This window comes from Camarhynchus parvulus, chromosome 2 (genome assembly GCF_901933205.1).
Source record: "Camarhynchus parvulus chromosome 2, STF_HiC, whole genome shotgun sequence".
In the NCBI taxonomy this organism is placed as follows: domain Eukaryota; kingdom Metazoa; phylum Chordata; class Aves; order Passeriformes; family Thraupidae; genus Camarhynchus; species Camarhynchus parvulus.
In genome coordinates, this window is record NC_044572.1 from 52,692,608 (window position 1) to 52,706,672 (window position 14,065).

Genomic DNA, 14,065 nt, shown 5'->3' on the forward strand with positions numbered 1-14,065 from the left:
TTTGTCTGGCCGGGGTGGCAGTGTTTGTCACTTTTGAAATAACTTGCTTGAATAAAAGATACTGTATAGATCCTTACTTTGCCCGGGTAAATGGTGTAATGTTAGCTATACAAAAGTACTGCTGTGCTGGCAGCAGCTCTGTCCAAAGGCAGGTTATTTCTCTGTGTGTTTAGCCTTATCCTTCATATAAAGCAGCTTCACATCCCTTGTTCTGCAGGATAGTGATAAAGCCTGAATGAATCCATTCCACAGTACTTACACCTGTGTGTCCTGCTACAAAAGACAGGTTTATGGCACAGGAGCTGATTGAAGCTGATTAAACGGTGAGACATGGCAGCTCATCATGAGTCTTGGTAGGAAGACCAAGGATGTCTAGAAATTGTGTGGACTGGTTCAGAATTATAGGTTGTGGAGTGTTAGGATAAAACAAAGCCAACATGTTAAAAATAACATAGCAGTATAGAGCTAGTAGTTTGTAGGAGTGTTCTCTAAGGAGAAATTGTGAAAGTATTTTTAGAAATAAAGGTGAACTTTTTACTGAGGCAAAGGAAGTGTTTGCTTTTAAACATTAGATAGTTTAGTACTTGATGAGGAATGTTCTGGAGTTCATATATAACAACCTATTAAAATAATCCAAATTTCTTCATCTTCAAAATGTAGTGTTCTCCTTAAAAAGTGAAATTAATGACACTGAAAACAGTGGGCAGTGTTTTCAAACTAAGAATGTTGCAGCACATCTGTTTGTAAAATCTAGTCTTTTTCGTTTCTTCTCAACCCAGTGAATGTAATGAAGTGGCTATAATAAAGAAAGAGCAATTTAAACAAGCTGATTACTTGCAGCAGATAATATGAGGGTTTTTTTTTTTTGGTTTTGGTTGGGTGTTTTTGTATGTGTGTTTGTCTTTTTGCTGTGTGGGGTTTTTTTGTTGTTTTATTTTTTATTTTATTTCTTTGTGGTAGCTCTGAGGAGCATAAACCTTCTCATGGGCAAATTAGTTTTCTCAGTAGGCTTGTGCATATGAAAGTGAAGAACAAACTTTCCTGGTTTTCCCCAGAGTTGGGTACAATGAGAGTGGTAAATAGCTGGAATCTTTGAGTTGTGTTTTCTATTGGGAAGTTGAAGTAGCTTAGTGTAGCATCTGGGGAAGGAAGAAATAAGAGATTCTTCAAAACAGTTCTACTTCCTAAAGCAGCATTGACCTTAGTATTGTGTAATTTATGTATCATCCTATGGATATCTAGGCTATAGATAGTCACAGACTAATCCTTACCGTAGTTTGGATGAGAGTAACTAATTTTTTTCCCAATTTTTCTATATTTTATACAGATTTTGTAATTTTTAGTAAATTTCATGACAAACACTTATTATTTATCAATTGAAATGATTTTGTCTTATGGTAGACTTACTTGGGTGCCAGAACTCTGGAAGAGTCTCATTAGCTTTGCACTGCTATTTTTCTTCGCAATTCAAAAACTTTAAAAAAATCCCAAACAAACAAAAAGTAAGACTTCAAAATAAGGAATTGCTGTGATAATCTGATCATCTGACCTCAAACTTTTCAGACTAGGAAATGGAGAATATTTCAGAAGAAGCACTACAATAAAAGCCTAGCTGGGCTGAAATTAGTAGTTCATTTTGCCATTGATTTCAGAGAGGACATATATCATGCCAGTGATTACAGAAGTTCTGAAACACATGATGTTACATGAAGATTCTTCCCTTGATGCTAGAAAAGGGATGACATACAGAAAAAGGATATTTGAACAAACAACTTTTCAGTGCCTTCACTCAGAAGGTCATGAATTTGCATGAATTTGCATGTGTAATATTTACATGTGTAAACAAAAATTTGTGTTTGTTTTCTTACTAGAAGCCTGGAGTGTGTATAGTGGAAAATACAAAACTGAGCTTTCACTTGGTGAGGGACTGAAGACAAGAGAAAAAAAGGGAGTGAGAAGAATGAAGCAATATGGTTCTGACTTTTAAACAGACAGGCAGCTGTGTTAGCATACTGTAGAAATTGTTTAGACCTTTAGCTTCTGGACATAATAAAATTCAGTCTTCACTAGCTTCTCTTGTCTCTATCTCTTTTCTTTTTGCATTGGTGAGTTGAAGCATTATGTTATTAGGGACAAAAAGTGGCATAATAAATCCTTCTTGATGCCAGTATGTGGCATCACAAAGTGGCATGCCTTTGTGTACATGCTCCAAGAATACCTGGTTTTCAGTGGTACTTTTTATACATCAGGTCACTCAAAGATACTAATTTCTTGTACTAGTTGCAACTGAGTGCAACCATCCAACCAATTCCTTATCTACCAAGTGCGTGGTTTAGAGACAAGCATGTCATGTGGGACGGTGTCAAATGGTTGTGTCAACTTGGTTTTGCACAAAACCAAGTAGGTGACATCAGTCACTCTTCCCAGACCTACTACTGCTGTAACCCTATCATAGAAGGCCACTAAATTTGTCAGGCACAATTTGCTCATAGTGAAGCCATGTTGGCTGTCACAAATCCTCTGCTTATTTTCCATGTCCCTTAGAATAGCATCCAGGAGAATCTGCTCCATAAGCCTGCTGGATAGGAAGAGGAGACTGGTGGGCCCATAGTCCCCTGGGTCTTCTTTTTGACCCTTTTAAAATATGGGGGTTATATCTCCCTTTTTCCAGTCAGTGGGAACTTCCTAGAACTGCCATGACTTCTCAAATATGATGGATAGCGTCTTAGCGATTCCCACTGCTAAATCCCTTGGTCCTGCAGATGTATGTCATCAAGTCCGATGGGCTTATGCACCTTCAGGTTCCCTAGATGGTCTTGAACGTGATCTTTTCCTACAGCATGTGGTTCTATGTTGTCTCTCCAACAGATATTGGGGTAGTTGAAGCCCCCCATGAGGACCAGGACTTGTGAATGTGAGGCCACTGCGATTTGTCTGTCGAGGTCCCCATCCACTCTGTCTCCGTGGATGGGTGTGCGTAGCAGGATTATAATGTTAGCTGCAATTGCCCTCCCTGTGCTCTCAGTCAGCTCTTCATCCACCCCCAGTGAAACTCCAGCTGGTCATTGATATAGATGGAAACACTGCCTCCTTGTCTCCTTTGCCTGTCTTTCCTAAAGAGCCTATATCCCTCCATTCCAATACTCCAGTCACAGGAGTCATCCCACCGTGTCCCTGTCATGCCAATAAGATCCCAGCCCCACACAATTGTACTGTCTTTGCTTGTTTCCCTGCTTTTAATTTTTTCTTTGTTTATTGTTTTGTTTGTTTGTATTGTTTCATTTTGGGGTGTTTTCTTTTTCTTTAGGATGGTGAGCCAGTTAGACCAGGAGTAGCAATGACAGACCTTGCTACTGGGTTGTATACATATGGAGCAATTATGGCTGGTTTACTTCGGAGGTATAAGACAGGAAAAGGACTACACATTGACTGCAATCTCCTGTCAACTCAGGTAGGAGTTGTAAAAAAATTGCTTTTTGTTGTATAGATGTTTGAACCTAAGAATACCATTTGCATATAAATTAAAGTGCATTAGTTAGTATAACTAATGACAACACTAATAATGACATTAGTGATCATTCTCTTACTTGCCACTCTGGTAGGGACCATTTTATATGACATGGTTATTGTTACTACTGCACTAAGTTTGGTTTTCACTTTTTGCAAAGGACTGCCATGTTCTGCGAAAGCACGGGTTAATCAAGGTTTATAATATCACTGAGAATGTAACAGTTGTAGTGAGTAATTGGAGACAGACAAGCCTAAGTGGTGAAACCAATGTTGAAAGGAAGGCTTTGGCACTAGGTCACATTACTTCTAGAGTGACTGACTAACTTGTGCAAAATCATCCAGAATGTTAAAATATCACCCACGTTTCAAAGTAATGTAATCCAGGAGGTCTGCCTTTTGGCCCCAGGAGTTAAAAGAATGAAGTAAGGTTGAAGATGCAGCATTTTTCCTAGGCATTAAAGGCAAAGTGGTTTTGTTCATGAAAGATATAGCATGTACTACATATAATGAGAACTTTAACTTTCTTCTTTGAATATTTGAACACCACTGGTGCAATGATTTATCATTTCTAAAAAGCAAGTGGCATTGATATGAGCAGCATATGATCAGATAATATGTTGTCTTGCTGATGTAGGTACTTGCTGGTACCAACTGGGCACGTGGTACAGAGAAATTTTTGGTTTTGTTTTAAAATGTATGTCAAAATTGTATGCAGTCCTAATTAAAGCAACTACAGTGCTCCATTGTTTTCATCCTTATTTAATTGTATTTTTCTTCACGTTATAGCTGTCAGTACAGTTGAGAAATGACAGTGCCCATTGTGCTAAAAGTTGGCCCACGTGTGAGCAAGAGATTGAACACCTATATCATTGTATGGTAACAATGATTGAGACTAATGATTGAGTTTGCTCTAGTTTTAGTGCCTACTGCTTTTGTCTGAATAACTACTGAAATCAGAAAGGAGGGGAAATCCTTGCTTAAATCAATAAAGAACTTCTCATTTATTTCGAAACAAATGTTTGTAAGAACTGAACTTAATTATACTTATATATATTTGCAAATGTTGTATCTGTATTGAAAAAATGTTTAGGAAAAAGCAGTTCAGAAAAATATTTTAAATGTGTATTAAATGCTTATTAAATATTTTGTAAATATATGGATATAGGGGGGTTTTATGTTTAAGGTATTGTAGTGTTATATATTATGGCAGCTGCGCCTTGATATTTTTAATTTCTAATTTTTTAAAAATACTTTTGATAATTTTTATTGATTTCCAGAGTAATTCTGGGAGGGATGTGTGCATGTAATAGCTTGTTCCACTGGTTTTTGGCTTTTTTTTAAATGAAGTCTTCTTGATTATTATTCAATATTTTATCAAATGCTAAAAGCAAGAAGAGTTGAAGTTAGGTGTTTCTAACTTCAACTTGCTAATTTTTTTTACCTTATTTGTCTTTATAATATTTTTCCTTGATTAGTGTAGATTTGTCTATGCACAGAAGTGTTCTTATATTGCAAAATTTCCACCTGAACTTCCACATCATCATCCTTTAGGCCACTCCTTTAGCATGCACAAGGAGGAGATTGAGGACCTGGATAGATGTTGGTGAACAAAGCACGTCACATGGGGTTTGTCTTCTACATGATTAGTTGAAGAAGTGCTAAATAGTCAAGGAAAAGCTTATTTGTTTTTTTAGGTTTTTTAAACAGTAACCCCTTCCCTGCTCATTATCAATTTATAGTTATTTAAAAGTTATTGAGAAGTAATTCCATAAATGCACACTCTCATTGAAAAAGAAATGTTTTTATTTACTTCAGTGTTGGGTAAATGAAATTCAAATAATTTGGTATATTGGAACAGAATATGGATAAAAGATGTTATTCAGAAAACGGCTCTTTTGTTTTAGATGACCCTGTTGCTTCAGTCCAAATTAATTTTAGGGTGTTGGCCCAAGACTGTAATGAGAACATCTATTAAATTGGAAGAAGTATTTATGGATGAGGTTCTAAAGAAAAAAAACCAAACAAAATGTGGTTAATCCCATTAAAAAGATGCGTTACAGTGAATGAAGAAAAACATAAGTGGCAGCTGAGTCTCTCTCAGAACATCTAGTTTCTTGGTTTGTTTTCTTTCTTTTTGTAAGACTGCTGGTTACTTATAAGTCTTTAGGGGGAGTGTCTCTACTAAGAAAGAGTAGTACAAATCTGAAAATTAATGTAAATAAGTAAAATACTCTTGCATTACTTCTGATGGTAATGAGTTTTTTTAAATGAAGTTAGACAATTACCGTGATGCGATCAGGGTCTTTAAAGATACATGTTTCCAAAAAGGTTTTGGTTTTACCTCCCAACTAGGTATCTAAAGCTAGCTTTTCCTCATGTGATGAATGTTTACAAAGAAGGACTTTTTGAAGTTTCTCATGGATGCTGCCAAAAAAATAAGGAACCTAAAGTTTTAGACTTTCAGTTTACTAGGTTCTTGTTGATGTTGATTAATGGTAGTATCTAGAGGTCAAACAGAGACATCTTGATAACTTCTTCAGCAAGAATTTCACTGAAGTGTGGTAATTTTTAATGAGGAAAAAAAGGAATCTACTATGTGTACTGAACCGTCCTATTTATAGTGTTTTGACAGCAGGGTCTTGTATGAAACTTCTTGGTTTTGCCAGCATTTCATGCACTGAGCTAATATAGCAGTGTGGTTGGATCTTTTGTTCATCCCTTCATCTGAACTGAAAATTGTGAACCTGGCCAATACATATTCATTGTTCAGTGTTGATGACTTTAACGATGTCACAAAGGAATAAAAACCCCAGGGGTTAAGTCACTCAGGTAATTAGAAAATCTTGAAAATGGTTTGGTTTGTTTTATACAGAAGACTTAGCGTCTAAATGTCCTAAATCTAAATCTGTGTCTGTGCTATCACTTTTCTGCATGCCTTGCAGAAATGCAAGAGAATTTATATATTTTTTTTTTGTGGAGGGGAGGGCTGGAAAATGCTTTTGATGCTAATTTCCTGCACAGACATGCAAATAACAAAGAGCATTGAACCGAATTCAGTTGCCAAGAAAGCTGATCTGAAACTTTTTAAAGAACTATCTCACTGACCTGCAAGTTAGTTTCATATTATCTGTGTAGAACCAAATTATAGTGAGACTCTGTACACTGAAAAAATACTATTTTTAGAATATCTTAAAATACGTATCTTTCTTTCAAATTCTGTGTTTTAAACACTTATTACTACCAAAAATTTCTTTCCCCACAACAAAATAGGATTCTAGCATTTTTTTTGAACGAGAGATATAGTAACTCTTAGGATGTGGTTTTGTAGTGAGCAGAAACTTTCTATATCTCTCATCTATAAACTTTTAACCTGTGTCATACAATTCCTTTGAAATTTTTGACTTTTAGATGATTCACAGTAGTAAGCTCCAGATCTTTCAGCATCTAAATAGTGTCCTTTAGATGATACTGGTAAATAAGAAGGAAGTGGAGTTTGGATTTGGTTCCAATTATGCAATTGTGCCTTTTCATCTGTTGTGGCTTAAAAAAATCTCTTGGACGTTTTAATATCCTTCCTGTATTTAATTACGACCAGGCTCCAACAAATACTGTAATAAGTTGGTTTCATTTGGATTAAAAATCTGCAAGAAATACATTACATATAACATTTCTGCAATTTTGAATATATTTTTTCCAGATTCCACTGAGAGAAAAATATGGTTAACATTGTTTGTATAATATGATTGTTCATCAGACACTTTTCTGCTTCGAATTACTATGTTTTAGTATTTGCCATAGCAAATATCTTCTTAAAATGTTGAAGTGACTCTAGAAAAAGCTAGAAAATTGTAAATTATTGTAAATTATTTTCTTTATTTCATTTTTGTTCTTAATTCAGCAGCTAGTTTACTGAGAGAATGATGAGGGTTAGAAGCTATTAGTTTTTGTTTCTGCCTCACATTTTCCCATCATGATTCTGTTTAAGGCTTATCTATTTAAGGTGCTTTCAGTGCTATCTATTCAGGGCTTTCATGGCATGTCTTTTTGCAGTTATTGAGTGTAGGTGAAACTAGTAACAGTTCCATTCTGCCCATAGGACATAGAAGGCTGAGTGGAAATATCAGTCTTGGAACTTCAATACTGCTCAGGTGTCTTGACGCTATCTTGTTGCTTCTCCACTTGCTGAGAGTCATGAGTTGAATGAATACAAAAATACAAAAAGGAAAATCGTCTTTTTTAGAGGTTATTGCTTCTGGTGATTTTGGAGGCCAGCTATGAGGACTGTTACACAGTTGTCTTGGTTTTGGACATGGTTTGAATAAGTCAGTTTTTTACAAGCTTATAAAGCATCATCTTTGCAAAACATAGTATTCCTTATCTCCATCATAATAAAAAATTCAGCATGTGCTGTATGGAGATGTCTTTTTTTTTCACTGTATAACTCTCATATGGAAAAATAACAAAATCTGAATTAATGTGAACATTTCTTTAAACATATACTGCACTTTAAACACTTCTTGGCTTGTATTCTTGACAATTTCCATTAAGGACAGCTGTATAACTAAGAACAGAATTTATCCCTCTGGGTTTTAAGCAGCCAGAATTTGATTGAATAGACCAGAAGACCATACACACATGACAGTAACTCAATTTAATATTGGTCTCTGTGGAATTTGTGTTATGATTTCTAATGATTAGTTATGCAGTCATTGGTAGAACATCCTCCAACTGGATCTTGGTTTTATTTAGAGGCTTTCTTTACTCTGTAAACAGAATACCTTTCAAATTGCTAGGGAATTTCTTCTTTAAATGCTGCCTAACTGTAAATTCTCTGTCTTTTTGTGTTTGCTGCCATTGTTCTTCTGCTAGAGAAACCAAGCCTGAATGAGTTTCAGCTTCATTTTCCTATGTTGATCTGTCTCTGTCATTAATTAGAGAAAGACTAGAAAGGAGATAGAAAAAATATGCCCCTTTTTTACTAAAAAAAAAAAAAAAAAGGATGCTGGAGTGGGTAGGGGGGAGAGTTTGAAGGTTTGAAGACAAAGGAAGACATTTCTTTAATGAGTTTTTAATTTAGATGACCTTTAAATAAGGGTGTAATCTTGGAAATGGAATCAAGATGTTTATTACCAGCAGATCAGATTTCAGAATCATGCTGAGTATTAGGAGAAGGATAACCTGGGTAAATGAAAAGAAAGGGGAATGTTATAAGCAACTAGTACCAGAATAAACACATTTAGTGTACCCCAAAATCTCACCTGCCCCTCTAAACTCATAGAAGTTTCAGAAGTAATTCTATAAGTTCATCAAACTAGGATAGAGCCTTTCAGCACATTGTGCTTCATTTTTTAATGTAACTAACAAGTAATAGGGTTGTAACTTGATGGAAGAGGTTTTACTTTTATGTCATGGAAAATTTTAAGTTAACAAGACAGCTGATTTTTATGTGCTGTTGAACCTCTGGAAATCTAATAAACCTTAACAAGTGTGGCACTTTGGGGTATGATGATGGAACTATAGCTAAGGTTTCAACACTGCTTAGTTTGATTACTTCAGAAAACTCTTATTAAAATTTCTCTCTAGAGTATAATTTATTTTAAAAAAGGTAAAGGATGATGCTGAAACACATGTGAAATAATGACTTCCTTTGGTCTTCCTGCTGCCAGAATTTCTCTTTGTATTCAGCAGTATTGTTTCTCTGTTCAGCATTGGTTTTGGCTAATCAGTTAGATTGCAAACTCTTTAGAGAAGTGACATGTGGTTAGGCCAAAAATCACAACTTATTACTGACTATGTTATAGTGAAAGCTATAAAAAATGTCCTCAGATGCTAGTTTAGGACTTCTAAAGCAAGTATCCATTAAACTGTATAAAAGTCATAGAATCATCGAGCTTGAAAGAGACCTTTAAGACCATGAAGTCCAGTTGTCAACCCAGAACTACCACTACAACCCCTAAACCACTAAATCCCATGATTCAGATCAGCCACCTCTTAGATGTCTCCAGGGATGGTGACTTCACCCTGGGCAACCTATTCCAATGCCAGACCACCCAAACACTGAAATTTTTTTTCCTGGTATCTGAATCTGCCCTATCTCAGCTTAAGGCCATTTCATCTGTAAATTACAGATTATAGTCCTCTCACTGCAGGCCCAGGAGAAGAGACCAGACCTCACTACAACCTCCTTTCAGACACGTTTTCCAGACCCTTCACAAGCCTTGTTGCCCTTCATTGGCCAAACTCCAGGACGTCAATGTCCTTTCTAAAGTGAGAGGCCCAGAACTGAACACAGTACTCGAGGTGTGGCCTCACCAGTGCTGAGTACAGGAGGGTGATCTCTGCCCTGGTCCTGCTGGCCACACTGTTCTTCATACAGGCCAGGATCCATTGATCTTCTTGGCCACCTGGGCACACTGCTGGCTCATACTGAGCACCCCAAGCCCCTTCCTGCTGAACAGCTCCTGAGCCGCTGCTCCCCAAGCTTGTAGGGCTGCCTGGTCTTGCTGGGACCTGAATGCAGGACCCAGCACTTCCCTTTTGTCCTCATCATGTCCTCAGCCTGTCCCAGTTTCCCTGCAGAGCCTTCCTACTCTTGAGCAGATCAACACTCCCACCCAGCCAATGTTTTCTGCAAATTTACTGAGGGTGCCCTGAATCTCCCGGCCCAGATCATCAAAAAAGATGTTAAACAGGGACCAGCCCCAAAACTGAGCCCTGAGGAACACCGCTAGTGACCCATCACCAGGTGGATTTAGTTCCATTCACCATAACACTCCAAGCCAGGCCATCCAGCCAGATTTTTATTAACTGAGGTGTTCACTCATCTAGGAGGATGCTGTGGGGAACTCTGTCAAGTGCTTTACTGAAGTCTAGGCGGAGTACATGCACTGCTTTTCCCTCATCTACTCAGTGGGTCACTTGTTCATAGAATCAGATCAGATTGGTCAAGCAGGACCTGCCTTTCATAAATGCATGTTGGCTGGGCTTGATCACCTGATTCTCCTGTATGTGCCATGTAATGGCATCAGGATGATCTCTTCCATAACCTTGGTTGGAACTGAGGTCAGGCTGACAGGGCTGTAGTTCCCTGAATCATCCTTCAGCTACATCCTTTACATTTGCTAATTTCCAGGCAGCAGGAACTTTTCCAGTTAACAAGGATTGATGGTAGAGGATTCAGAGTGGTTTAACAAGTTATTTTCCTTTCCTCGCTACCCTGGTGTGGATCAATGTGACCGTAAATGTGAGTGTCTAGTCAGAGTACAGTTATTTGTAAAAATTCCTTGCCTTGCTTTGAATGAATTTGGTAGTACTAGATTTCTCTAATAAATAGATTTGAAGTTATTTTTATTCTAGTTTCCTCTGTGATAAAACATTTTTGGTTTTTTGTGATACTACTTAAATATTTTTGTAGATTGATTAAATAATAAATTCCTTCTTTTCTTCAGAGTAGAATTTACAATGTTGCCACTACTTAAAAGCATTATGTAGAAGTGCTGTATTTTGACTCCAGACTCTTTGGTAGTAGTCAAGTCAAACAGAACTTTGGACCACATTTCTCTGGCTTGCATGCTGTGTAACAGCTTAGTAAATTAACTACATCTGCAATGTGAACAGCATTAAAATGCTCAAAAGAGCTTTGTGGCCATTGCTTAATACTGCAGAGGCACAGAAATGATAATCTTGTAAAACATCCTATTTCAAACATTTCGTTCAATTGCATGGATTTGTTTCTTGTGACATCTCTGCAGTGCATTAGCACCATTAAGTACTTAATGGACAATGAATGGAGATTTTCAGTGTTAGAACCAAAGCCATTGTTTTTCTGCCGAGGTAATACTGTAGTGAATGGGAGATTTCGCTGTGATAATAGGCAGACAACATTTGCACATTTCTCACACAACCAAATAGGCATGACTTGTTTCTTTATGACCCTCCCTATGTATCGAATGAAAAGTCTAAAAATCTACCTGTTTGTACTGCTGCAGTACAAGCTATTGAAATAACTATTATATTTTATTTTTGTATTTGTTCACTACAGATAAGATGAAAATGACCATGTCAGTAGACAAACACACCTAAGTTTCTTTTTTCCATGCAAATATTAATGCTGATAAATGTGGAGAACAAAAAGATGAGTGATGTAAATGGTTAGACATATGCATATTTTCATTGTAAATGGCACTGTTCCTATCATAAGATCAAAAGTGAAAACTGCCTTAATACAGCATGTTTTGGATGTTGACAGCTTTCCATGGATAAGAATCCCTATTACTGGTTAAATAAAAAAATAGTATCCTTCACAAAGCTTGTATAAAATCAGTTTGGAGCCTATGGATACTACACAACTACAAACAAGAACAAAAATTGCTATAGTTATTCTGATGCCTGTCTTCACAGGTAATTAAATTTTATATGAGCAAAATCTGTTTGTCTTTATCATATTTTTATGCTTTCTTGTTTCCATTCTTAGTCGTCAAATATAGCTATTATTTTTAGATTAGAAAAGAATCATTTAGGTTGGAAAAGAACTTTTAAGATCATCAGAAAAGAATCATTTAGGTTGGAAAAGAACTTTTAAGATCATCAGAAAAGAATCATTTAGGTTGGAAAAGAACTTTTAAGATCATCAAGTAATTCAGCACTGCCAAGTCCAACACTAAAGCATGTCCCTATGTGCCACATCTTTTAAATACCCCCAGATATAGCTACTCCACCAGTTCCTTGGGCATCTTGTTCCAATGGCTGACAACACTTTTTCTTATTATCTTATTTTTCTTATTATCTTTTCTTTAACATCTTTTTCTTATTATCGAATCTAAATGTCCTGGGTTTAGAGGCCTTTTCCTGTTGTCCTGTCACTTGTTGCCTGGGAGAAGAGACTGGCTCCTCCACTTCACTACAGCGTCCTTTCAAGAAGTTGTAGAGAGCCATAAGGGTCATCTCTGTGCCTCCTTTTCTCCAGTCTGAGCAATTCAAGCTCCCGCAGTGCTTCTTACAAGACTTGTGCTCCACATCCTTCACCAGCCTCACTGCCCTTCTCTGGACATGCTTCAGCACCTCAATATCTTTTTGGTAGTGAGGGGCTCAAAACCGATCACAGGATTTGAGGCTGCGGCAGATCTGATTATAGAGCACTGCCCTGGTCCTGTTGGCCACATTGTTCCTGATCCAGGCCAGGATGCCATTGTCCTTCTTGGCCACCTGGGCACACACACTGGCTCATGTTCAGCTGCTGTCAACCAGCACCCCCAGGTCCTTTTCTGCTGGCCAGCTTTCCAGCTAGTCTGCCTGCAGCCTGTAGCACTGCCTGGGGTTGTTGTGATTCTGTTGTGCAGGATCCAGCGCTTCTTGTTGAACCTCATACCAGTGACTTTGGCCCATTGATCCAATCTGTCCAGGTCCCTCTGCAGAGCCTTCCTACCCTCCAGCAGATCAACACTGCCGCCTAGCTTGGTGTTGTCTGCAAACTGACTGAGGGTGCATTGGGTCCCCTTGCCCAGTGTGTTGTTAAAGATGTTAGACAGAACTGGACCAAATACTAAGCCCTGCAGAGCTAGTGACCAGCTGGATGTGGCACCACTTATCACCACTCTCTAGGCCCAGCCATCCAGCATGTTTTTTTATCCAGCAAAGAGTGCACCCATCCAAACCACGAACAGAAGAAGATTGTGAGAAAATGTCAAAGGCTTTGCTAAAGTCCAGATAGACAACAGCCACAGCTTTTCCCTCATCCACTTAGTGAGTTACCTTGCCATAGAAGATCAGGTTGGTCAAGTAGGACCTGTCTTACGTAAATCTATACTGGCTGGGCCTGATCCTCTGTCGGGCACGTGCAGCATGAAGATCCTATGCCTGAACCTTTAGGTGTTCCTTCCTGTAGAATATGCAGCCTTCCTAGATTCCTTTGTCCTACAGAACTTCTTCCCAAGGGACTTTCCCAACCAATCTCCTAAAGAGGCCAAAGTCTTCCCTCTGGAATTTTAAGGTAACTGTCCTCTCCTCCCTTCTGCAGGAATTAAAAATTCTATCATTTCATGGTTGCTATGCTCAAGACAGCCTTCCACTCCCACCCAGACTTTCCTCTCTGTTCACAAATAACAGGTCCAGAGGGCTCTTTCCCTAGCTAGCTCTCACCAAGTGCATCAGGAAGTCATCTTTCACACACTCCAGACTCCTAGACTATTGCCTCTTTGTTGTGTTGTATTTTCAAGACATCTAGTGTGTTGAAAATCCCTCTTGAGAGCAAGGGATAGCAATTGTGAGACTTCTGCCAGCTGCTCATAGAGTATTCCATCTTCCCTTTATCCTGGTTGAGTTGTATATAAGACTACCACCAGGATATCTGCCCTGTTAGCCTTCTTGATTCTTACCCATGAATACTCAACCCTATCCTCACCATCATTTAGCTCTAGAAAATCAACACACAAAATGTATTACAGTGTTAGAGAAACCTGTATACCATGTAGTGGAATAAACTTGTTGTCAGTTCAGTTTTGCCTGGACTTGGTAAAGCTGAGTGAAATACAGAACACAATGCATTTAATATCTCAAC

The 14,065-nt window shown here is 37.9% G+C and overlaps 1 protein-coding gene across 1 annotated transcript in view; it reads left to right on the plus strand.

The window, feature by feature from the left end:
• SUGCT (succinyl-CoA:glutarate-CoA transferase) overlaps positions 1-14,065 on the plus strand; it is a 315,155-nt gene that overhangs the window by 42,730 nt on the left and 258,360 nt on the right. Inside the window, exon 8 of the mRNA XM_030966674.1 lies at positions 3,308-3,451. Coding sequence (XP_030822534.1) covers positions 3,308-3,451 — 144 coding nt within the window. The remainder of the gene's footprint in view (positions 1-3,307; positions 3,452-14,065) is intronic.